The sequence below is a fragment of the Pongo abelii genome, chromosome 15 (genome assembly GCF_028885655.2).
Source record: "Pongo abelii isolate AG06213 chromosome 15, NHGRI_mPonAbe1-v2.0_pri, whole genome shotgun sequence".
Classification (NCBI taxonomy): Eukaryota; Metazoa; Chordata; class Mammalia; order Primates; family Hominidae; genus Pongo; species Pongo abelii.
Window position 1 is genome coordinate 77,057,980 of NC_072000.2, and position 27,257 is coordinate 77,085,236.

The window sequence follows — 27,257 nt, forward strand, 5'->3', positions numbered from 1 at the left end:
AACTTCGTAGTTTATGAAACACAAATGTATGATTCTATGGTTCTAGAGGTCAGAAATCCAAAACGAGTCCTAAGGCTAAAAATCCAGGCATCAGCAGGGCTGTATTCCTTTTGGAAGCTCTAAGGGAGCAGTTTCTTCCTTGGCTTTTCCAGTTTCCAGCAGCTGCTTACACTTCATGGTGGTGGCCTCTTCCTCCCATGTGTCACTTCTACCTCCACTTCCCTTGTCATATCTCCAGCTCTGACTCTGACCCTCCTGTCTCCCTCTTGCAAGGACCCTTGTGATTACACTGGACTCACCCACATAAGCCAGGATAATCTCCTCATCTCAAAGTCGTTAACTTAATCACACCTGCAAAATCCCTCGTACCATGTAAGGTAACATATTCATGGGTTCCAAGGATTAGGACGTGGACATCTTTGGGGGTAGGGTCACACTTCTATCTACCAAAGGCGGGTTCTGCTGCTGCTGCAAGGTACACTTGAATACCGTCAAAGCAATGGTGAAGAATTGAAAGAAACACAGTTATGTCCTAAGCCCAGGAATATTGAAGCAGTCCTCTTTTTGACAAAAAAAAAAAAAGTATAAGGCATATGGTGCCTAAGAGCATAGGATTTGGAGTCCTATAGCTCTGGGTTCAAATCTAAGCTTCACCACCAGTCCCAGCTGAAGCTATTCAAGACCAGAAGCTCATCTGTGTGAACTTCCATTTTCCCAACTAGAAGCACTAACATTGTAGGGTTGATGTATCCTAAGGAATAAAGAATAAAATGCACACAGAATCTTTCACGCCATGTCTGGCACACAGTGAATGCTTAGTAAATGGCAACTAAGAAATTGCTCAGTACTGTTATTCTATTACTTTGGTTCTATCAGACCCAGTCACTAAATAAACCAGTTTGACACGAAGTACTTGGCTATCAGCAAATACTACCAGGCCCTGTCAAGTCCCAGGAATCAGAGGGGCTGTTTGGCCAATGCAGACTGACCCTTTCATGCTGAGGTCGGGGAGCTCCAGCAGAGACACCCAAAGATCTAGAGATATGATCAAAATTTCCCTGTCAGGACGTGGTCCAGAACCATGGATCTCAGTTTACTTTCCGCCGAAAGAAGAAGAAAAGGTAAGGCCCGCACACTTCTCTCTTCCACAAACTCAAGCTCCATTCCCTTGTACGTCTTTCTCTTATAAACAATTGCACTTTATTTTTAATTGTGTTGTGATAAATTTGAGCTATAGCTTACAGTCAACAATTTCTATCACAAATCTTTCTGCCTTCCAATTCTGTGTATGTACAAACTGAGGCAAGGACCAAAGGAACGAAGACTTTATCTTACATGAATCATTTGATTCCATTACTGAAATCTCTCAGATGAAGTTAAAATATATATACACTGGGTCTATATTAGAATATATGAGACTTGAATTTGATCTGCTAATTAGCTGGGTGACTTTAAGAAAGTATGTAACTTATCTGAACATCCCTTTCCCCATCTATAAAAGGAGGCAGAGGCCAGGTGCAGTGGCTCACGCCTGTAATTCCAGAAGGCTGAGGCAGGCAGATCACTTGAGCTCAGGAGTTTGAGACCAGCCTGGACAACATGGCAGAACCCCATCTCTACCAAAAATACAAAAAATTAGCCAGGCATAGTGGCGTGGGCCTGTGGTCCCAGCTACTCAGGAGGCTGAGGTGGGAGGATCGCTTGAGCCTGGGAGGCGGAGGTTACAGTGAGCCAAGATCATGCCACTGCACTCCAGCCTGGGTGACAGAGTGAGATTTATTTATCACTAAATAAATAAATAAATAAATAAATAAATGGAGACAGGAAAATCTGCCTCTTAAGACTACAGCATGGGTTAAATATCATGTAAAACCTTTGGCATGTTGGATTTCTAGAGCATGTACTATGTCTCAGACACTACAATAAACATTGTTTGTGCATTAATTCATTTAATCCTAATAATAACTCTATGAGGTGCTGTTTATTATTCCTATTTTCCTAGAAAGTAGACCTCTTGGGGCCAGGGATAGTTTTCTTCATCTTCAACTCCCAACTCAAATACCCTGTGAGTGGTAAAGGCAAGCTACAACTATCATTGTCGATAAAAAGAATTGAGAAGTCAGTTGAGTCTGGGATCACCGCAGAAGATTTTATAAAGATGAACTCCAAGAGGTAGGGAAGTTTAGAGAAAAGGAGGAAGGAGTGTGGGCAGGTCTTCCCAATGGGGTAAGGCGAGACATGAGGAAGTGACAAGAAATGACAAGCCAGTAAGAAGACAGGACAAAGCATCGCACCTGGATAGAAGACTAAGTAAAACTACCTTCCTGTGGCTAAGGGGTCTACTAGGACACACTCATTGACTTGCTTTGGCCAACAGAATACAGTGGAAGTTAGATTACACCAGTTCCAAGCTCAGGCCTCAAGAGGCCTTGCAAGCTTCCCTTCTGCTCTCCAGGAACCCTGCCTAGTTGATTAGCATATGAATACGCTTGGGCTAGCCTGCTGGAGAATGAGCAGACACAGAACAGAAACAAGCTATCCTAGATGAAGCTATTCATCTAGGACAAGCTGACTGCAGACACATAGGTTAACCAGCCCAAATCAGAAGAACCAGCTAGCTGAGCCCAAATCGAATTGCCAACCCACGGAATAGTAAGCAAAATAAATGGTTGCTATTTGAAGCCATTAAGCTTTATGGTGTTTTGGTACGCTGCAAAACTAACAGAGGCAGGAGTCAATGTCTCTTTCATCTTTATATCTTCAACAGCCAATAAAAGTCCTGGCATGTAATAGTTACACAGTAAATGCTTCATGAATAAAGTATTGGACTGATAAATCAATACAGCTGTGAATAAATAAATGTCATATGCTGGAAAACTGAAATCATGTAAGATCACATAATTCTATTGAGATACTTCAGCTTAAAGAATATTTTTAAATGGGGTTACCTGCTACCTAATTTTAAAATCCATTTTCTTTTTTCTTCCTAGCCAACATCTTTTTCACCAAGTTTAGTCAAATAGAAAAGAAAGTTTCACATGAACATATAATGTAGGATGCAGTGATTGAAAACTAGACTGGTTGCTTAGAGATCCGGGTTCTAGACTCAACTCTCCCAATAACTGGGAGACCTTGCTAATTCTCTTAATTACCATTTCTATGTCTATAAAATAGATATTAAAAAATTACCCTTCCCTGTCAACCTCACAGGGTTGTTGTAGCAAATAAGATAGCACGGGAAGGCTCTGAGCATTTTTTACCATCAATGATTCTACTTCCAGCCAGGCTCAGTGGCTCAGGCCTGTAATCCCAGCACTCTGGGAGTCTGAGGTGGGTGGATCACCTGAGGTCAGGAGTTCGAGACCAGCCTGGCTAAAATGGTGAAACCCTGTCTCTACCAAAAATACAAAATTAGTTGGGTGTGGTGGCAGGCGCCTGTAATCCCAGCTACTCGGGAGGCTGAGGCAGGAGAATTGCTTGAACCCGGGAGGTGGAGGTTGCAGTGAGCCAGGATCGCACCACAGCACTCCAGCCTGGGAAGACAGAGCTAGCCTTTGTCTCAAAAAAAAAGAAAAGAAAAAAAAAAAAGATTCTACTTCCTCTATAAGCAGAGCTTTACTTGTTGATGGTTTCCAGTGTTTTTATAATATATCCTCTTAAAAGCCCCATTTATCCTTTTGCTGTCTTCCTTTTAATATTCTGTATCCCAGTAGCCATATTTTCAACATACATACATACATACATGTATGAAACTAAGATAGGAAATGGTTAAAATTATCCTTGACAGTGGAGAAAACTATTGCTCAATCCAAAGAGAGCTGGTATTTCTGGCACTGAGGATTACATGTGACCAAGGTCAGACATGATACCTGCAAGATTTATCCTCTAGCTCCAGAGTTCCCATGGAGAACTCGGGGTCCCTAGTTGGCTGCAGCAGGGGCTGCCAGCTGCTAAGGATGCAGCCAGATCCCTTTCCCTTTACAGAGACTTCTGCCCAGCGTGGGAAGTCAGAAGCTCCACACTCCAAGTATGGCTCTTCCACAACCTCAGTTCCTGCCTTAGGCCAAGTCTTGAGATCAGTGTAGCTGAGCTCCGAGCCCAGGTCTGGCACTGCTAAATGGAAATCCTTCATCTTGGCAACTCCTTCTACAATGGCAGAACCAGGTTGGAAGTTCACAGGGTGCTCCAGGCATATCAGGGCTTACTGCCCTCTCCTAAAACTCCCGAAACCTTTGGAAGTCACAGTTCTGGAGTAAACATCAGGTATCCTCATACCCAAGCATCTCAGGAGTGTGCAGGAGGCAGCAGAAGGTAGCCTGTGTCCTGAGGCAATGCACTCTCCCCTTCCCATGGATGATGGGGCTGGACAGAAGATATCAGGGACAGCAACTCAAACCACTGGGCGGGTGGGGCTGAATGGATGGGCAACACTGGCCATGCTCGGGGCTCTGGGTCTTCCTTGACAGCGCAATTGTAATAGCTCCATCCTTCCATCAACTCATCTTCCCTATGGTGGACATAGGTTGTCTGCCTGCCCAGATACCATTCTACCTCCTTCTAGTAACAATACCTCCATTTTCTACCTCTCCCTCACTATCAGTTGTGTAAAATCAACCCCACTCCACCCTCCAACTTCAGAGACAGGCTTGTGACTAGGCGTGGCCAATAAGAAAACTGGCCATGTTCTAGACTGCCATGGTGACTCACACCTGTAATCCCAGCACTTTGGGAGGCTGAGGAAGGAGGATCATTTGAGGCCAGGAGTTCAAGACCAGCCTGGGTAACATAGTGAGACCTTGTCTCTACAAGAATTGGCCAGGCATGGTGATGCACGCCTGTAGTCCCAGCTACTCTAGAGGCTGAGGTAAGAGGATCGCTTGAGCCCAGGAGGTCAAGGCTACAGTGAGCCATGATCACACCACAGCACTCCAACCTGGGCAACAGAGCAAGATCATATATATATGTATGTATATGTATATGTATATGTATATGTATATGTATATGTGAGAGAGAGAGCCCCCACATCCCTTAGTGATCAGTTCAAGAGTGATCAGTTCAAGGGTGAACATTCAAGCTCTGAGGCAGGTAAATTAGAGTCAATCCTGGAACTTCTAGGGGAAAGAGGCACTTTCTTTCTCTTAGTATGGAAAGGTAGATAACAATATATACCTGAAGCAGCTGGGAGCCACCCATCAAGCAGGCCTGTTTACAAAGGATGCCAATGTAAAGAAAAGTGGAGTTTAGAGATGAAGGAGAGATGGAGGGAGTCAAGAGGACCTTGCTGAGCCCCTAGGCCAAGTCACAAGTGAAGAAGGTACACTCACGAGCTGTTAGTTACATGAGCCCACACATCCCTCTGTGTGCTTAAGCACTATGAGTTGAGTTTCTTGCCATTTGCAACCTTAAAAAGCCCTGCCTCATGCACATCCCACCATTTGATGTTACCAACAGACTCTAATAAGGCTGAGGAAGAACCCAGGGGCCCCATCCAAATACCACTAGGCTGCTCGAACTCAAATGCTTTTGAAATAAGGATGGTTCACTGTGGCTGTCAGACGCCACACATCAAACCTGAGAGGAAATTCTAGCCAGGGAATGCTACAGATGGCAGCTCACCACGGTCCCCACCATTCCTTATTGTCTTTGCCAAGCCCATTTCCTCATTTACTTTATCTGCCTGGTCCTTTTAAATACATAAGTTTACCATCCCTTATTGGATGGATAAATGGATAAATGGATAGATGGACGGATGGATGGATGCATGGATAGATGCATGGATGCATGGATGGATGGATGGATGCATAGATGCATGCATGGATGGATGGATGGATGGTTGAATGGATGGATGGATGCACAGATGGATGTATGGATGGATGGATGGATGGTTGAATGGATGGATGGATGCACAGATGGATGTATGGATGCATGGATGCATGCATGCATGGATGGATGGATGGATATGTGCATGAATGAATACATGCATGCACGGATGGATGCATGGATGCACAGATGGATGCATGGATGGACAGATGCATGGATGGATGCATGAACGGATGGATGCATGGAGGAATGGATGGATAGATAGATGCATGGGTGGATGCATGGGTGGATGCATGGATGGGTGCATAGATGGGTGCATGGGTGGGTACATGGGTGGATGCATGGGTGGATGCATGGATGGATGCATAGATGGATAGGCAGACAAGCAAGCAGTTATGTAGTTGCAAGTTGAACCTACACACAAATAGGCATGATACAACTAAAGAATTAAAACTGCAGGCCACTGCAGTCAGGGGTCCATTTGACAATATGGGAAAGGAGATAACCATAGACTTACTTCTCTATGGTTTTGGGTGTCTGGAATGATGGGAGATGACTCTCTGGGTAGCACTCACCCTGTAGTTGCACTCCTCCCTCTCAAGCCACAGTGGTTAACACCACCTTACCAACAGTGCAGTACAAAGAGAAGCCAATCCTGGCATTCACAGGTAGCTGTGAAAAGCTGGCCCTAAAAGGCAGTCTCACTCAATCCCCAGCATCTACTTGGATCTGGGCAGGCAGCCACAGAAACAGAAGAAGCTACAGAGGATGCAGGCACTGGGTTTTGGTGTCTGGACATGGAAGAATTGCAGGCCAATATCCACAAATGTATCCGTGAGGCTCTGGTCTTAAAACAAGGATGTGAGGATCCCAGGATGGCTGGTGAGGGACACTAAGTGGCTCAAAGAACTGAGAAAAAAACAAAAACATAGCAGCAATAGAGACCAGAGTCCGAGCCAGGACAAGGCCTGTCCCTCAGCCACCTGGCTGAAGGCATCACCATGACCTCAAGGAGGTAACTGGTGATTCATACAGAACCACACTGTGAACCCTTCACCATGCTTTACATGCTCACAGTTCAGGCAATTGCTTAGAAAACTGCATAACGTTCACGCCCCTATGAATCACATTCCTCCTTTTGTTGTCTTTGTGAAGTCATCACAAAGTTCTGAGTGGAAGAATTCTTCCAGGGACTGCCAAGGAGTGACACCGTAGCCGGGTGGGTTCATCTCTCACTTTGCTCAGGATATGGGTGTCCAGTGGGCCAGATCAGGAAAACAGCCCCATACTAAACGGTGCCTGGACAAGGCCCATACACACTTGGATATGCCGTCCTGAACACAAGGCACAAGACACAACACAGGAGGACCTCTCATCTCACGTCTCTTATAGCCAGGGACTGAAGGTGTAGGACAGTAGGAGAAAATAGAATTTCACATACAACACCCCAAGGACATCAAAGAAGGGTAGCTGCCAAGAGGTAGGAAGAACTAGATTCTTAGGGACTTATCCTTGGGGATTGATACCACCCCTGCCAGGCATCCACCTTTGGGGTAACTCAGAGCCAAGAAAACAAAGGCATGGGATAAGCCATGGAAAACAAATTCCTGCTGAGTAGCAAAAAGAGTGACACCAACAAGTGGCATCATGTGAGTGATGAGAGCAAGCAAATGCTCACACAGGGACAGTTGGGTGTGCAGGGCCATCACAGCTCCCCCTACCCCCACCACCTGAACACTATGAGACAAATGGGACTCCTGGTTTCTGCCCTCAACATGCTTATATTTGAGAGAGGCCACAGGACCAGTGAGTGCAGAGTCATGGTGAACTGTACACAACCTGGAGTCAGGAGACCCATGTTCTTACCCTGCTCTGTTGCCTCGGGGGCCCTGAAGCCCATCGCTAAGTGTTCTGGGCTCCAGTTTGCTCATCTGTCGAGAGAGAACCCTTCACATAGCTCCTAAGTTCTGTGAGTCCCTGTCTCTCAGACTGGCTAATCTCCAAGGGCCTGCCAGGTCCCACACGCATGCTCTTGAGAGTCACATAGATATCAAAGCTCAAAATTAGCTCCTGGGAGTGGAGCAAAGCTTCTGAGCCCCCAGCCCCTCTTGTGAGCACACACCTCAAGGCACATGCCCCCAACAGCCCAGAACTGACACATTTTTGATAGTTCCTGAGTACATGGATTTCCAGCCCTGGAAATGTTTGTTTTAACTTACCAGGAGAAAAGAATTTGGATTCTTTTTAAAATATGTACAAAGGGAATACATTTGTATATTTTCAGATACAAAGTGGATGGGAAGCAAGGCTAAAGACTGTTCTTTTCCCTTAGCTCATGTGAGTGCTATTCCTTATGGTGAATTCTCCAAAGACCACAAATGGCAGAGATCTTTGATCTCCCTTCTAGCCTGTCTCGATGTGATAGCCTAGACATGGGCAGCTATCACGCCACCCTTCAGAACCTCAGCACTTCAATAACCACATCCTGCCATCATCACCCCCATGGAGGTCCAGGGTCCCTGCCCCACTGCCTACCTCTCCACCTGTGCCCCCCTCTCCACCTACCTGCCCCTTGTCAAATTGACAGATAAAATACAGGACTCCCAGTTAAACGCAAGTGTCAGATGGAGAACAAATAATATTTTAGTATAACATGTGCCTTCCTAGGCAGCACAACTGAAGCAGGCCCCTTCCAAGGATAGAAAAGTCCTCCTCTCTTCCTAAGTTTGTGTCCATAGAATCTCACCCAGTGGCCTTTCTGTCCCCTGGCTTCAAATGAAACCTGCCACTGCCTCTCTCTCAGGGTAAGGTGTGAAGACCCTGGCTTCCAAGGCCAATAGGCATGTAGGTAGTCATCCCGTTCAAACGCCAATGTTTCTTAGTCAAAAAAGCTGCTTATGGCTGGAGTCAAAAACATGTCTAAGCGTGACTACTAGCCCCAATGCAGAAGGGTCTGGGGAGAGGGAGAAACAAGAAACAGATATTACCACAAAACACTCCAAGGGAAATCTCACTACAAAAAAAGAGGTTGTTTCCTGGTGATGGCTGGCAATGGGCCATGAAAACCTAGTTCTGATTTTTAGATACAAGAGACAAGCCCAACGTGTCACCCAGCCTGGATCCCATAGAGGTCACGTGGACAAAACAGTACCTGAAGATCTTTGACCTGCCTAGGTGGGCAACTAGAGTGGAAGCTCCACAAGGGTACAAATGCTGTCTTTTGTTTTCCTCATCTCTATGGACTAGTCCATCTAGTCCAGGACTAGCCTCAGAGTGAGCATCCGATGATCTTAGGAAGAGTGAATGAATGAGTGAACGCATGAATGAATGCCTACATTCTCCAATATGTCCCAGAAAGTGTCAAGAGCTTTGTAATGCAAAAGGCTCTGAACAACTCAAATAAGAAACACAAACATGTGCAGTGAAAGGGCTAGGCCTGGATGGCCTGTGAGGTCACTGGCAATGTGGTGAGCCCTTGAGCCTGTCATACACAGGCAAATAACTTCACTGAAAGAATTTTAAACACTACCTCCAACACCCTAGCTCAGCATCTATGGTTGAAGCCACCATGCCCAGTCATGGTGATAACCCCAGAAGGGAAGGGTACAGAGACGCCAAGAAACAAGAACTTGGAGAGGACAATGAGGACCAAACGACTGGGGAAATAAGGGATGAGTGGGTAGGAATCCAAAGAACAGAACAGGAAAAATAATTCAAGATCCAGCATTGCTTTCCAGGACACACACACTCACACACACGCAGACAAAGATTCCCCCCTTCCAGATCCACACTGCGTGCCTCCTGCCAGCCCCATCCCATCATCCTGTGACAGGGCTTCTTTGTGGAATAGAACAATAGGTACATTATGCCAACCTATAATTATCCTAGGAGAAGCGATAGCGAAGTCAAGGCATTATGTGAACACTGGAATACTGGATACCACCCCACCAGGGGCAAACAACAACAAAAACAACAACAATCCACAAAATCTCTAATGTAGATAAAGACTGAAAGCTGCCTAAGCCAGTGCCCTTTCACATTCATATGAGGGTGGGATTTTTTTCTTTTCACATGATTATTTAAGCACAAGGCCTTCTTTCATGGAATTGATAGAGTATTGGGGGAAGGGGCTGAGAGGTTGGGTTTGTTTTTGTTTTTGTTTTTTTTCCCAATAAGGAGGCAGAAAGTAGAGGAGGTCATGGGCATGAGAAAGTGCTACTGCTAGGGTATGACATACAGAGCCCTCAAAGGTAGTTGAATCTGATTCTACTGAGTGAAATCATTCCATTAATAAAGATTCCTTCTCACTACTCCAGTGAAACTACTTTCCAGGGACGTTGGTATAAAATAGGCAGAATCCTGGGAGGTGTCATGGAAGACAGAGACAAGAAATCAGAATATCTGAATTCTTATGTCACAGCCACTAACTAGCTGTTTCCTCCATTTATTCAAGAGGTGTGTGTTCCCTATCTGCCACATGCTAGGCATCAAGCTAGCAACAGAAGGAAAAAACAAAGGAGTAGCCACTTTCCTCTCAGAGCTTCAGCTTCCTACTGTGTAAAGCGAGAGAGTCCCACAGCCCTGGACACACACACACACACACACACTTCTAAATACAAGGTGCAGCCCCAGCACACACACACACACACACACACACACACACACACACTTCTAAATACAAGGTGCAGCCCCAGCCTCCCACAGGACCTGCCTATACAGGCCATGACTGAGGAAGGGGGAAACCTGTGGCTTCTAAAACTACACGGAAGGCTGGGCACAGTGGCTCACGCCTGTAACCCCAGCACTTTGCGGGGGTGAGGTGGGCAGATCACCTGAGGTTGGGAGTTTGAGACCAGCCTGACCAACATGGAGAAACCCTGTCTCTACTAAAAATACAAAATTAGCCGGGCATGGTGGCAGGCACCTGTAGTCCCGGCTACTCAGGAGGCTGAGGCAGGAGAATTGCTTGAACCCTGGAGGCAGAGATTGTGGTGAGCCGAAATCACGCCATTGCACTCCAGCCTGGACAACAAGAGTGAAACTCTATCTCAAAAAAAAAAAAAAAAAAAAAAAAACTGCATGAAAGCCCAAACCCCCAGGGCAAATGGAACAGTCACAGCATGCCAGGCACACACAGGGTCAGAGCAAGAGTATGGCCAGGCGTGGTGGCTCACACCTGTAATTTCAGCGCTTTGGGAGGCTGAGGTGGGCAGATCACTTGAGGTCAGGAGTTTGAGACCAGCCTGGCCAACAAGGTGAAACCCTATCTCTACTAAAAATACAAAAATTTGTTGGACGTTTTAGTGGGCGCCTGTAATCTCAGCTACTCGGGAGGCTGAGGTAGGAGAATCGCTTGAACCTGGGAGGCAGAGGTTGCAATGAGCTGAGATTGTGCCACTGCACTCCAGCCTGGGTGGCAGAGCAAGACTCCGTCTTAAAAATAAATAAATAAAATAACAAAGGTGTGTGAAAAATAGGATGGGTGTTTCCTAGCACATCTCTAGTTTCTGAGGGCTCTCTCTAATGAGGACCCTCCTCTTGAATTGTGGTCCCATGGGTTTCACCTCTTCTGGGATCCAGTCAGGGCTCCTTACTTTCATGCTCAGGCACCTTCAGCCTTGAAACTCCTTTCCTTTCACCTTCCTGGTGAAACATAACAGAGGGTCTTCGAGACAATTCCTTTAAATCATCAAAGGGCCTGTCTAGCAATGATCTAACTCCAATCCTTAACGTTTACTGAAAAGCTCCTCAAATACATGATCCTCCCCTCTACCCATTCCCCTCAGCTCTTAGCCATTCTTCCTCAGACGCTACTTTTTCATAGGGACTAATTTCTTTCTTCTTGCCAAATCCAGTGGCCACCCGTGGGTGGTCCTGCTGCTCAACCAACGTATGACAGTATTAGCCATGCGCTCCTTGAAACACTCAGAGCCTTGATTCTACTCATTCATTTAGTTCCTCCCCAGTAGTTCCCTGAGCCCCTGCTAGGCGGTGTGGATTTGGCAATAAATAAGACCCGGTTCTTAGTCCTCTGCTCATCTCTCCACACTCCGCTCTTATGGCTCCAACTCTCCCATCAGCAAAGGGCTTTCAAAGACTCAAAGCACCTCCACACTCATTACCTCTTGTAATAACAAAATTCAACTCTGAAAACTTTGCAAAAACACTTTATATCGTAATCCTTTCCCCCCAACCCCCCAACTGGGCGAAAGGACCTATTCTTGCAACCAACACTATTCTGAAAATGTGGAAAACCTCTAATGGAAGTGCAACCAAGTGCTCCTGGAATTCGACATGCTTTTTTGTGTCCTTCCCACCCCTAGTTCTCCCCTCTCTGCCCACCGTCCCTTCGCACTTTGCTTGCCTACCTTACAGCAGAGTTCATTTTGTCAGTCTCTTCTAAGTGGTGGGCTCCTGGAGGGCTTCCAATGGACTGATCTCTTTGTAGACTCCATATTACCCGGTGCTTAAATATTTGTTGAAATGCAGCAAGATCAGGGAGTAATTCAGCACCAATTGTTTACCTGATCCTGGAAACCTCATCTCTGCCCCCTCCATTCCCCAGGAGAGTCTGCCCATTTGAAAACTGTTCCTGGGTTTATTTCTAGCATGGCCCTGGAGAGGGCTGCCCTACCCCGCAGGGTCAGGGAGGTGAGTTTTCTCTGACCTTGGGCACTGCAGAGCCCACCACCAGTCTACCCTGAAAGCTCAAAGCAGGCCCACAGAGTAGATATCTAGGGACCTTGAAGCAAACATTTCACCTATTCAGGATACAAACTAAATGAGCTTGTGTCGCTTAGTAATTCTGTAATGTCTTATTTATGCCCTTGGGCAAACTCCTTAAAACATTTGTTTCTGTTTTCCCATCAATAAAATGAGAATTGAAGCACCTATTTCTTAGGATTATTGTGAGGATTTGATGAATTAACACTAGGGAATGTGCCTAGCACTGTTTAATATGTGGCAGAGGCTCAATAAATACATTATTATTATTATTACTATTATTGACAGGATAAAGGCCTGTGATGATACTGACTCCAGCATAACTCTGATACTGCCTCTTTGACTTGGCTAGTTTTGACAGAGGGCCCTTTGACAACACCTAAAAAACAAACCACTAAACTTTCAGTTTTTAAAAAAATACTAGGTAAGCTGGGTACAGTTGGCTCATGCCTGTAATCCCAGAACTTGGGGAGGCCGAGGCTAGAGGATGATAGGAGGATCTCTTGAGGCCAGTTTTTAACAACCAACTCTCCAGCGAACTAATCTGTTCCTGCCAGAACAAACCCAGTCGTACAACAGTATGAATATTAGAGCTACAAGGCACCTCCAAGAGACAGGGTTTTGCTTTGTTGACCAAGACCAGCCTGGTCAACATAGGAAGACCCCATCTCTACAACAAATTTAAAAATTAGCCAGGCTTGCTGGCACACACATAGTCCTAGCTACGCAGGAGGCTGAGGCAGGAAGATCACTTGAGCCCTGGAGTTGGAGGCTGCAGTGAGTTATGATCACGCCACTGCATTCCAGCCTGGGCGACAGAGCAAGAACCTGTCTCTAAAACAACAACAACAACAACAACAACAAGTAATGTGAGAAACGAATGCCCTCCCTCCCTCCCTGAGGGTCACCCCCACCCTGACCTGATGGATGGGAAAAGATAAGCTCAGAGATGGGGTAAGGATGAGGTGGGAGTTAGGAATGGGGTAGAGGTCAGGGATGGACTGAGAACTAGGAAAGGGAAGGATCAAAGATGGACTGGAGGTCTGGAAGCAGGAAGAGAGAAATGGAGTAAGGGTCAGGGCTGGAGACCAGCAGGACCGAGGTGAAATTTAGGACCATTTGATGGATGGTCACATTAATAACTTTAATTTTTCACCACCAGCTCCCACTACAGCATCCAAACATCCTGCTCTCTGAAGGAGTGGGAGCGGGGAGAGGGAAGAAGAAGAAACCTTAACTGAGTGAACATTTTAAGACAAGCAGGACATTTCGAACTCAAATAGTAAGAGTCACTATGCTATCCAAATCCCACCAGTCCTTGGTGTAATACTACAAGTGGGACTTACAAGCAGGACCCGCAAGAAGGTTCTAGTAACTAGCTCAGCTTGCAGGATGTTAAATGCCTGGTGAACTTTGCATTCCAAGGACAGGAGTTTTCCAAATTAAAATTTTAATAGTGTGCGAAAATAGTTCGCCATTTACTCTTAGGATGAGGTAGTGTTTAGAAAGTCAGCCTGGAAATCCAGGCCAACATTTTCAGGGATGCCTCCTATTCTGGGAGGAGAAAAACCAGCTTGTTGCTTCCCTCCAGTAGCATGAAGCAGCAGGGAACTGGAAAGAGAGAGGGGTCTGAACAGCTTCTTCTACCAGGAAACCAGCCAAAGGTCTCCGGGCATGTAAGGACATCTGTTTTCAGAAGCTATGGTTTGGATTTTGGCATTCTTAGGAGTCTAGGAGCAATCCTATTAATTTGGGTTCTAGCCCCAACCATACTACCTACCTGCTGCGCGAACCCAGGCAAGTGATTTTACCTCTCTGAGCCTCTGTTTGCTCATCTGGTCCTCTAGACAAGATTAACTTGGCAGTGCCTTGTAGCTCTAATATTCATACTCTCATAAGACTGGATTTGTTCTCACAGGAATGAATTAGTTCCCTGGAGAGTTGGTTGTTAAAACACCAGGGCCCCCTTGGGTTTCCCCGTCTTCACACTTGTCTACTTTCCCTTTGACCTTCCCTGCCATGTTGTGATGCAGAAGGAAAGACCCCGCCAGAGGCTAGGGCCATGCCCTTGAACTTCTCAGCCTGCAGAACCATAAGCTAAATAAACCTCTTTTCTTTATAAATGATCCAGTTCCTGGTATTCCGTTACAGCAACACAGACAGACACTCCGACATCATCATCACACAGGGCTTGGGCTGCCTGGCCCTGGCCACTGCCTGCCAACACCAGGCCTGGTCCCTCCATCATCTAGGACCTTGGGGAACATGGCACCGGGGAAGGGCATAGGGGTTACCAGAAAGAGTGAGAAGTCAGCAGGTCAGCACGGCCACACAAGCCACCCTCTCCCAACTCATGTGCAGGCATGATGGCTCCCCCTCCACCAGCACTCCTGGAGCCACTACACCAGGGAGGAAAGAAGGGCATGGGGAGGCCTGGTCACACCTGCCCTTCCTTTCAGAACCCTGCATGTGGCTGATGGCAGGTCCTCGGCAGCCTGGTGGAAGAGAAAGGGAAGGTGGCACTGGGGAGAAGGTCCCCTGGGCACTGGGCTCCACAGGCAGTGATTCTCAGCCCTGCTTGTCACTGGGAGCTGGTTCCTGGGTCCCACCCCAATGTCTTATGATTCCGTAGATCAGGAGGAGACCCAGGAACCCAACTTTTCACATAGCTCTCCAGGGAATATCAATGCAAACGGCCACTGACCACCCCTTGAGCACCCTGTGGATGAGAGAGTGGAACTAGAGGTTCTAGAAGCAAGTGCTTGAGTCCCCTCACTAGCTGAATGACTCTGGGCAGTTTACATCTCCTTTCAAACCCTCAACTGCCCATCTGAGAAATGGGGATATAAAAGTGTCTGCTTCTTGGGGTTATTTAGAGAAATACATGAGAAAAAGGATGGAAAGCACTTAGCACTGTGCCTGTACATGTTGAGAATCTATAAGAGAAGATCCCCTCTTACTATTCAGGGGTGACTTGTACAAATGCCTTCTTCCATAGCAATCCCTTACTAAACTGGAGCATTTCATAGGGAAGATGTGAATAAGGACAATGAAGCCTCAGATACAGAGGGCAGCGGAGTGCTGAGATACCTCCGTGCCCTCCCACGACATCCCAACGCTGTGGTCCAGCAACACACCCGCCCCATCCTTCCAACTCAGAACATGCTCGTTGATGTGCCTGAACCCAGGCTAAATGGGAGCACACCTATAGTGGGGGTTCCCCTGTCAGAGAGATGCACTGCAAGGGCCTGTGGTGCAGGACAAAGTGGAAGGAGGAGAGGGGAGGAGAATGTGAATCACGTTCATGCCAGGGTGTGTTCTAATACGTCAGCCAATGTGTACCAAGCTTCCGGGCTGCAGAGGAAGGTGGTGTGTGGGGTTAGTGACTTGAAGGGAAAGAGAGGCATGAAAAAGAAGGGGGTGAAGAGTTAGAACTGGTGCAGCAGCTGGGTCTCACACACAAATGGCATGACTCTACTTCACAAGAGCTCCTCAGAAAGGGAAAAGAAAAACTAACTCTAAGAAACAAAGATCTGTCCCCAAATCCAAGAATGGCAGTAGAAAATAGGGTCCCTCACCCAGCAAGCACCCACATCATGTTTCATCAGAAGAACTCTCTCTTCTCAGCCAAGCCTGGCACACTGCCTTGACCTTCCCGATCCTGGAGCTGGGCCCTGGGCTCAGAAGACCCCAGACTGTCATTGCTGGAAACAGAATCATTGCAGATATAGTTAGTTAAGATGAAGTCATACTGGAGTAGAGTGAGCCCTAATCTTACAGGACTAGTGAGTTAGTCCATTTGTATTACTATAAAGGAATACCTAAGACTTGGTAATTTGTAAAGAAAAGAGGTATATTTCACAGTTCTGCAGGCTGTACAGGAACCATGGTGCCGGCATCTGCTTCTGGTAAGGCTTCAGGAAGCTACAATCATGGCGGAAGGTGAAAAGGAGAGCAGGCATGTCACATGGTGAGAGCAAGACCAAGAGAGCAAGGGTGGGAAGTCCCAGACTTTCAAACAACCAGATCTTGTGTGAACTAACTGGGTGAGAACTCACTCATCACCGAGGGGATGGTGCTAAGCCATTCGTGAGAGATCCACCCTCATGATCTAATAATCTCCCACCAGGCCTCATCTCCAACATTGGGAATCACATTTCAACATGAGCTTTGCAGGGGACAAACATTCAAATCATATCAATTAGTGTCCTTATAAAAAAGGGGAAGTTTGCCCCATGAAGGAAGAGATTGGGGTGATGTGTCTATAAAGCAAGGAATGCCAAAGATAAGACTGCCAGCCAAGCCCCAGAAGCCAGCAGAGAGGCCTAGAACAGATTCTCCCTCGCAGCCCTCAGAAGGAACCAACCTTGCCAACACCTTGATCTCTGACTTTTAGCCTCCAGACTATGATAAAATAACTTTCTGTTAAGTTACCCAGTCTGTGGCACTTACAGCCACCCTAACAAACTAATACACCCAGAACCTTACTATCCTTCACCACACTGATCACCAATGAGGCAAGTCAGAAATTTCCAAAAAGTCTCCACATTTATTTTTCTACCCAATAAACCAGACATGATAGAGGAATTCAAATATAAACAAGACATAGGCCCTGCCTTCCAGAGCTCCTAGGCATACAAATGTTAGTCACTTTACACTTTGCAAAACACTCTCACATACATTGTCTCTTGTAGATCCCCCCCAACTCACATTGAGATGGGAAGGGCAGGCTGTAGGTTATCCCCATCCTGCAGATGAGAACACTGAGTTTTGGAGAGTTGGTGGCTTGCTCCAGGGCACCCAGCCCTGGAGTGGCAGAGAGGGAGCTGCGGTAAAGTCTTAAGCCCAAGACAACATTAGTGTGGCTGTTTTCTTTCAGCCTGTCTTGCTACCTCTCCTGCCGTCTTGGAACCTCTTGCCTCCTTCAAACAGAAGCCCCTGCACTGAGGTCTCTTGTGTCTAAGATCTGCCCCAAGTGAGCTCCAGGAGGCAAGGAGGGAGGCCAGCCATGTTAAAGACCAAGGCGGCTGCAGCTCCATGAGATACCAGTGCAGTTCCCCCTTCTCTCACAGTCCCTTAACCCTGAGGCTGCTCCCACCAGCCCCCCTTACCTTTTTGCCATCCCCACCCCAGGCCCCCAGCCTCTCCCACCCCACAGGCAGGGCAGGTTCCTGGTAACAGCATTGCCCAGTGTTGTCAAAATAGCAAGGAGCTGGAAAGAATTCCAGAATGAAATCTATGTGCCTCTGCAGCCTCCCAACTGACTGCCACTGTGGCAGCTAAACCCGCTAATGTGCTAAGCATTTTCTGGCAGGGCCAGGAGGCAGGGCTGGTATTTTGGGAGCTGGGAGGGGCTTGGAGGCAACATCCTCGGCAAGTCTGGGAAGGAGGTGGAGGCAGGGAGGCAAAGGGAACCGACCCAGAACACTTCCCATGACGTCACTGAGAGCCACCTGAGCTGCACCTCAGGATTCCTGAAGCGCTGCTGGCGGAGCGGAGAGTACGCTGGGCCGGGCCCGGTGGGCAGGGCTCGGCAGGACATGGAGGCTTCGCAGCTAGGCCTGGGGGGAGAGGGCGCTCTAGTATGCCACTTGTCATGTACACTTTTTCTGCTGACGCAGAGCAGTGTGCAATGCTTCCGGGAGGCTGGGCAGCCCAGGGCTGGCCCAAGCTCTGTTTGCCTGAGTTGGCAGTGGCAGGGCCCATGGTGACCAAACAAAAGATGGGAAGCCAAACGCCCAGAGGCTGGCGGGTAAGGCTCCCTGAGAGGGCTCTGAGGATACAGGCACTGGTGAAGAAGGGCCAGGGGCTCATAGGGATAGGAATGGGGTCGGGGGCAATGGGAACTTGCAGGCAGGGTCCCCTCTGGTTTCCCAGACACACCGCATCGCCTCTGGGCATCAGCCTCTCCACACTGTCCTTGCTTTTCAGGGGCTCCTTCGAAAATGCTTCAAACCATGACACCAGGAAGGGGAGCAAACCACCAAATCTGAGAGCCAAAGAAGGTCCCAGCATTCCTTTGTCCCTGATGGGCTCGGCTCCAAATTCTGGGAGAAACCAGAGGGTTTTGAGAGGGGTTCAGGGGACAAAAAATAGGGCTGGTGAAGAATTCCTTCCGGGAGCCGTCTGGTAGCAGGGAGTACCATGGATGGCAAGGCTATGCTGCTCAGGTGAGGGGACATGGTGTCATTCTGGGAACAGATGAGCCAGTAAAACCCTGACAGGATTCAATCTGGAGGAAAAAAATCCCAGCTGATAGGAACTGCTGAGCGCTTGCAGCTTTTAAAGCCCCTCTAGCAAAAGGATCTGCAAAAGCTTTGCAAATCCTGACCACGCAGCCAGTCAGCCACTTCCCAGCCCACAGCAATGAGAGAGTTTTTGCTACATCAGAACAAACCTACTCACAAATACCTCATCCTGGCCTCCCCCCGGCACCCATTCCTTTTGGGTCTGTGTGCCTGCCTTCCTCAGAAATGACATTTTGTCAGAGCAGTGGGAGATAGTGTTGCAGGAGCCAAAGGCAGCCAGGGGGCTGGACTGCAACCAGGCTCCCCTGCTCACTAGCGGCTGACCCCAGGCAGGGCACTTAACCTTTATGAATCTCATTTTTTAATCTGCAAAAATGCAAATAATGAAGCTGCTCTTATAGAGTTGGTGAGAGGACTAAATGAGATGATGGATGCTGGGGCTCCAGCACAGAGATGAGGGGCTCCATGAGAGCTGGTCCCCCTCCTTCCCACCTTCCTCTCCAGGGCCCTCCGGCACCATAATCAGTGTGGGAAGGACGCAGAACAATGGGAGTTTAATTCAGAGGTTGGGGAGGCAAAGGCATACTTTAATAGAATTCTCTCTCGTCCAGCACATGGTTTCTTGCCCACCCCACCCACCTTTCCCCATCTCTACCAGCTGATAGTCTCTCAGCTAGTAGACATTTTCTTGTTTAGCAGGGCCACTTTTTTTTAAAACTCCAGACGGGTACCCTCCATGTTTCAGTCGACGTGGCCCTGGATCACTCAACTGACTGTCATTTGAATGGTGCCCCCAGAATGAGGCAATGGTGCAGCCCTCCTAAAGCCCTTCCTGAGTGTCCCTCCTTCATGAAGATGATTCTGAGGCTTCCCAGGCCTTCACCCTTCTTTGAAAGCCCATAGCAGTTCATATGCACTTCTCTTCTATGCTCACCAAACTCTGCCTTCATCATACTTCGGGGATGTGTGTGAGAGCGAGAGAGAGAGTCCAGCAGGGATTAGATCTGACTTTTATATTCTCTACAGTGCCTGGCACAATGCTAACACATTTGATGAGGCCAGAATTACCCTGACACCAAAACCAGTTAAAGATATTACCAAAAAGAACTTTTTCAATGTTTTAATTCTTAACCCTTACCTCATACCCTAGATAAAAATTAACTTGAGCCGGGTGTGGTTGCTGACACCTGTAATCCCAGCACTTTGGGAGGCTGAAGCAGACGAATCTCTTGAGACCAGGAGTTTGAGACCAGCCTGGCCAACAAGGTGAAACCCCATCTCTACTAAAAATATAAAAATTAGCTGGGCATGATGGCAGGCGCCTGTAAGCCCAGCTACGTGGGAGGCTCAGGAGAATTGCTTAACCAGGAAGGCAGATGTTGTAGTGAGCCGAGATTGCGCCACTGCACTCCAGCCTAGGCGACAGAGCGAGACTCCGTCTCCAAAAACAAACAAACAAAAAAAAAAATTAACTCGACATGGTGGATCATAGAGCTAAATAGAAGACTAAAACTTTCAAACTTCAGAAAGAAAACTTGGAAGAAAATTTTTCTAACCTTAGGTTAAGCAAAAATTTTCTTAAATAGGACATAAAATGCATGAGTCGTAAAGGAAAAAAATGGATACATTGGACTTCACCAACATTTTAAATGTCTACTCTTTGAAAGGCACTAATATGAAAATGAAAACACAAGCTACAGACTGAGAGAAAATATCTGCAAAACATATATCTGATAAAGGATGTTTAGTCAGAATATATAAAGAACTCCTAAAACTCAATAAGAAGAAGACAAATGACTCCATTTTTTTTAAGGTCAAAGAACTAAACAGACATTTCACAAAAGAAAAGATACAGATGGCCAAAAAGCACATGGAAAAAAAAAAGATTTGACATTATTAGTTAGCAGGGAAATGCAATTAAAATCACAACGAGATACAGTTAAACATCTATTATAATGGCTAAAATTTAAAAGGCTGACAATGCCAAGCTCTGGCAAGGATACAGAATAACTATGACTCTTATACACTGCGGGTGGGAATGCTAACCGGTACAGCCACTTTGGAAAGCAGTTTGGCAATTCCTTTTAAAGTTAAATATACAATTATATTTTCATTTCTCCCAGAGATTTGCCCAAAAGAAATAAAAACATATGTCTACACAAAGACCTATCAATAGGAATATTCATAGCAGCTTTCTGCATAATGGCCAAAATTTGGGAACAACCCAAGTGCTCATCAGTTGGTAAATGAATAAGCAAGTTGCAATGCAACCACACAGTGGAACGCACCCATACATGCAGTAACATGGATAAGTCTTGAACGCATGGTATCAGTTCCTATTGCTACTCTAACAAATTACTACAAACTCAGTAGCTTAAAACAACACAGATTTACTGTCTTACAGTTCTGGAGGTCAGAACGTCCAAAAATCAGTCTCACTGGGCCAGCATCAAGGTCAGTTTCCTTATCTTTTCAGCTCCTAGAAGCCACCTGCATTCCTTGGCCCGTGGCCCCTTCCTCCAAAGCCTGTTGTGTTGCATCTTCTGTCTAACTGCTTCAGGGAACAGGACTTTATCAAGGCACAGAGCCACAGCAAGTTTGGGAAACATATAAGTAGTTCCATATTTCCTGAGTGTGTAATGTAACATTACAAAGATAAGGAAACTGAGATTCAGAGAGATACAGTATCTTACCCAAGGCCCAGGACATAATGAAAATCATGTTCAACCCTAAGGCCTCTGACTCTAAATCCAGAGTCCATGTGAGCCCTCAGACTTCCCTGCCTTGACCGTGGATAGTCATCTCCACCTTGTCTCAGAGCTCTGCACGCCCACCCCAGTACACTGCGCCAGCAGCTAAGCCTGTGGAGCCAGGCAGAACCCTGGGCCTCCCCACCTCCCCACCCTGGGACCAACAGATTCCCAGCTCCAGCAGGATAACATCATAACCTTAATAAGATTGACATTTGCATCCTGTTTTATATTCATCAGCATTCTTACACTTACGTTACTTTATCTGGCCTTCTCCATTGTATGAGTCTAATGGTGCAGATATTCTCCACCCCATATTCTCCAACCCTCAGAAAGCTGAGGTACTTTCTTACACAGCAAGTGGGTAGAAGCCAAGATCAGAACCTTACCCCCAACCCACCCCCAACACCACAAGAACCTATTGGCTCAGAACAGAACTCAGGCAAACCCCCCACCTAGCTGAGCTTCCCCCCCTCATCTGCAGGATGGAAAACAGGGTAATACCTGCCCTGCCTATCCTGATACATCAGGCATAAATGGAAAAAAAAAAAAAAAAAAGGAAGTAGTATGTAAAAGCACTTTGGAAATTTAAAATGCTACACAAATTATAAGGAACTGTTCTGATTATACTCTCAAGAAATGTCACGAATTTTCTCCAAAAGTGAATAATTGTCATTACTTTTCAACTTCATCCCCTTGAAAAGCCAGTTTCTCCTCCTGTCATCTTTATTTCTGGTTAAAGCAGAGACGCTCTACCCAACATTCCAACTGGAATCTCAAGATCAATCTTTAATTCCTCCTTCCAGCTTCACGCTTTCTGAAGTCAGGAACAGGCAATTCTCTACTCCACCCGCCATCTCATCCTCAGTTTCTCTTGCCATCTGCCCCCCTTTAAAGCTAGAAATCACCAGCAACCATTTTCATTCCTCATCCCTCTGGTCTCTCCTCAGTCAGAGCCAACCTATATGAATCAAAAGCACCACTCCAATCACCTCTCTCAGAGGCTCACAGCCCCGGGTGGACAGCGTCCAGGGGTCCTCCACGGGCTGCCCCAGTGAAGCTCTCCAGCTTGTCTCCCATGACTCACTGACCCAGGTAAGCCTAAATGGCCCCGTTTCCCAAAACTCAACTCTCTTCCCACTTTTATGTCCCCACTATATCTGGAACTCCCTTTCCCACTATTTAATTAGCTATGGGGGTAGGAGGAATCAAACTAGACCCTCAACTCTTACATCAACCTAAATACATTCCAAGTGAATCAAAGAACTGCGGTTAATGGCTGGGCGCAGTGGCTCACACCTGTAATCCCAGCACTTTAAGAGGCCGAGGCAGGTGGATCATCTGAGGTCAGAAGTTCGAGACCAGCCTGGCTGGGTAACATGGCAAAACCCCGTCTCTACTAAAAATAATAATAATAACACAAAAATTTGCCAGGCATGGTGGCGCAAGCCGGTAGTCCCAGCTACTTAGGAGGCCAAGGCAGGAGAATTGCTTGAACCCACCCAGCAGATGGCGGTTTCAGTGAGCCAAGATTGCACCATTGCACTCCAGCCTGGGCAACAGAGCAAGACACCACCTCAAAAAAAAAAAAAAAAAAAACCACACATACACAAAGAATTGAGGTTAAAAAAAATCCAGATTATATAGATGAATATCTATCTGATAGTTGAATGGGGTTGGAATTTCTAGGCTACATAGCAATGGAGTAAATCAGAGGAGAATAAAATGAATAATAGTTAACATTTACCTATTTTCACTTCTTTTAACTGGATATCCATATTTTAAAAGTAAACATGACCTTTACTTCATGTTGTACACAAAAAATAACGAAATGGATCACAGAATGAAAGAAATGCTAAAATTAAAAAAATTCCAGAAGAAGGCCAAGCATGGTGGCCTGTAATCCCAGCACTTTGGGAGGCTGAGGCGGGCAGATCACTTGAGGCCACGAGTTTGAAACCAGCCTGGCCAACATGGTGAAACTCCTATTAAAAATACAAAAATTAGCCAGGCATGGTGGTACACACATGTAATCCCAGCTATTCAAATGGCTGAGGCACAAGAACCCCTTGAACCCAGGAGGCAGAAGTTGCAGTGAGCAGAGATCGAGCCACTGCACTCCAGCCTGGGCAACAGAGCGAGACTCTGCCTCAAAAAAAACAAACTTCCAGAAGAAAACATGGGGAAAATCTTCGTAACCTTGGTGTAGGCAAAGATTCTTAGGACACAGAAAACAAGAATCACAAAAGGGAAAAAATAACTTGGACTTCAAAATTAAAAATTTCTGCTCTTCGAAAGACATTGTTATGCTGGGTGTGGTGGCTCATACCTGTAATCCCAGCACACTGGGAGACCAAGGTGTGAGGATCATTTGAGACCAGGAATTCCAGACCAGCCTGGGAAACATAGAAAGACCCTATCTCTACAAAGAAGTCTATTAACCAGGTGTGGTGGCTCATGCCTGCAGTCCCAGCTACGTCACAGGCTGAGGCAAGAGGATTGCTTGAGCCCATGAGTTCAAGGTTACAGTAAGCTTTGATCATGCCATTGCACTCCAGTGTGGGCAACAAAGACCTTGTCTCTAAAAAGATAAAAATTTAAAAATTAAAAAGACATTGTTCAAGATAGGGTATATGGTTATACAACAATGGGAGTATAATTCATACCACTAAATACTCAACATGATTCAAATGGCATCTTTTATGTTACATATGTTTTACTACAATTTTTTTAAAAGATGCTGTTAAGAGGATGAATAGACAAGCCACAGATTGGGAGAAATGATTCATAGTACATATATGTATATAGTACAGTCATATAGTATATAGTGTATAGATATACACATATCTATATACTATATGACACATATATAGCACATATAGCACATACATGTACATACATACATATATGACAAAGGATTTATATCCAGAATATATAAAGAACTCTAGCAATTTAGTAATAAGGCAAACAACACAACAAAAGATTTGAACAGACCCTGCACAAAAGAAGATAGCCAATAAGCACGTGAAAATATGCTCAGCATCGTCAGTCGTTAGGGAAATGCACACTAAAACTACAGCAAGCTACCGTTCACACCCACTAAAACAGCTAAAATCCAAAAGACTGCTAATGTCAACTGCTGGTGAGAACATATAGCAACCAAAAGCACAGCCACTGCTGATGGGAATGTGGAATGGTGCAACCACTTTGGAAAACAGTATGGTAGCTGCTTATTGTAAAAGCATGCATTTACCATATGACTGAGAAGTTTCACTACTAAGTATTTATCCAAAAGAAAGTGGGGGGGAAAGGTATGTCAAAAAAGAGACATACACAGATGCTCGTGGCAACTTTATACGTAATAGCCAAAAACTGAAAACAACCCAAATGTCCATCAACTGGTGAATGATTACAATATTCTGGAAAATTCATATGATGAAAAACTCAGCAAAAAAAAAAGAAGATGTTACTGCATTGGTATCAGGACTGAAAAAAAAATAAAAATAAAAATTAGCTGCTAATATACACAACAATGTGGATAAGACTTTTTTTAAAAAGGCCGAGTGAAATAAGCTAGATTCAAAAGAGTAGATAGTGGTCAGGCATGGTGGCTCACATCTATAATCCCAGCACTTTGGAAGGCCGGGGGCGAGTGGATTGTTTGAGCCCAGGAGTTCGAGACCAGCCTGGGCAACATGGGAAAATGCCATCTCTACTAAAAATACAAAAATTTAGCCAGGTGTGGTGACATGTACCTGTGGTCCCAGCTACTAGGGAGACTGAGGTGGGAGGATCACTTGAGCCCAGGAGGCGAAGGTTGCAGTGAGCTGAGATTGTACCACTACACTCCAACCTGGGCGACAAAGTGAGAACTTGTCTTATTAAAAAAAAAAAGGTAGATAGTGTATGATTGTGTTTACATGAACTCTTAGAATCAGCAAAATTAATCTATAGTTACAGAGAGGGGGTGAGCACAAAGAGGCACTAAGGAACTTTTGGGGATAACAATAATATTCTGTTGTGGTTACATGGGTATACACGTTTGTTAAAACTCATAAAACTATATATTTTGAATGAGTACATTTTATTGAATGTAAATTATACCATAGTTTTAAAAGAACTTTTTAAAAGTCAAGATGCAAACTGGAGAAAATATTTGCCACATGTATGACAAATTAATATTCTTAATATACAAAATGTCATGCAAATTGATATAAAAAGCATTAAGACCTCAACAGGCAAATGGCCAAAGGATGCAGAAAAGCCACAAAAGAGGAAATAAGAATATCTAATAAACAGGTTAAAATTAAAGTAATGAAATGCCATAATTCACAAACCAAATGAGCAAATTTCACCTATCAAATGAGTTTTTTTGTTTTTGTTTTTTGCTTTGATGATAATTTTTGGTTTTTACTTTAATGATGATACTAGTATTGTAGGACAAGATGAGCACTCTGCTGGTAAAAATATAAATTGATACGTTTCTAGAACACAATTTGGAATACTATTATATAAGCTTTAGCAGGAACGTTAAAGTTAAGACCCAAAACCTTAACAATTTTCAGATTATTTGACCCACTTCTAGAAATCTGTGCTAAGGAATAAACAAAGATGAACGATCAAAATTAGAGATTTACAGGCAAAAGTTTCCAGCCAGGCACTGTGGTTCACACCTATAATCCCAGCACTTTGGGACGTCAAGGTGGGAGAATCGCTTGAGGTCAGGAGTTCGAGACCAGCCTGGGCAACATGACGAAACTCCATCTCTACAAAAAATTGTAATAATTAGGCCAGGCACAGTGGCTCACTCCTGTAATTCCAGCACTTTGGGAGGCTGAGGCAGGCAGATCACTTGAGACCAGGAGTTCAAGACCAGCCTGGACAACATGATGAAACCCCATCTCTACCAAAAATACAAAAATTAGCCGAGTGTGGTGGCACATATGTTTGTAATCCCAGCTGCTTGGGAGGCTGTGGCATGAAAATCGCTTGAACCTGGGAGGCAGAGGTTGCAGTGAGCTGTCATCATGCCACTGTACTTCCAGCCTGGGCAACAGAGTGAAACTCTATGTCAAAAAAAAAAATTAGCCAGGCATGGTGGCATGCACACTACTTGGGAGGCTGAGGTGGAAGGCAGAGCCTGGGAGGCAGAGTCTGCAGTGAGCTGAGGTCACACTACTGCACTCCAGCTTGAGCGACAGAGTGGGACTGTGTCTCAAAACAAGAAAAAACAAGGCTGGCCATGGCGGCTCAGTCCTATAATCCCAGCACTTAACAAGGTAGAGGCAGGAGGATAGCTTAAGCCCAGAAGTCCAAGACCTGCCTGGGCAACATAGCAAGACCCCATTCTCCACCAACAAAAGGGACAAAAAAGAATTTTTATTACTGACCTTGTTTCTAGCAAGAAACAATCTAGGATAAGCCACTAGGTTGAGTAAATGCTGGCATCAATATGATGAACTATCAAATACTGTCCATAGTACAAACTTAATAAATATTTCTCAAATATATTCAATGTATACACTATATAAGAACCTTATAAAGGAGTGAGATGTGTAGATGACTTACACTTATAGGTAGAGAAACACATAAACAAATTGTTTCATTGCAGCAAATATTGGAAATCATCTAAACGCTCATCATGAGAGGTGAAATTAGGCCGAGTGCACTTGCTCATGCCTGTAATCCCAAAGCTTTGGGAGACCAAGGCAGGAGG

At 45.6% G+C, this 27,257-nt stretch overlaps 1 protein-coding gene across 6 annotated transcripts in view; it reads right to left on the minus strand.

Moving 5' to 3' along the window:
- DPF3 (double PHD fingers 3) overlaps nt 1–27,257 on the minus strand; it is a 279,174-nt gene that overhangs the window by 179,293 nt on the left and 72,624 nt on the right. For 2 of the 6 annotated variants that reach the window (XR_010137067.1, XM_054530781.2), the window contains exon 2: nt 12,189–12,286. The exons of 3 other annotated variants lie outside the window; for them this stretch is intronic. Coding sequence is in view for 1 of the 3 variants with exons in the window: in XM_054530781.2 (XP_054386756.2) it covers nt 12,189–12,205 (17 nt within the window). In the remaining 2 variants the exon portion in view is untranslated. Of the gene's footprint in view, nt 1–6,395; nt 6,542–12,188; nt 12,287–27,257 lie in introns of those variants that run through there. One more of the 6 variants, XM_054530787.2, reaches the window with a different exon arrangement.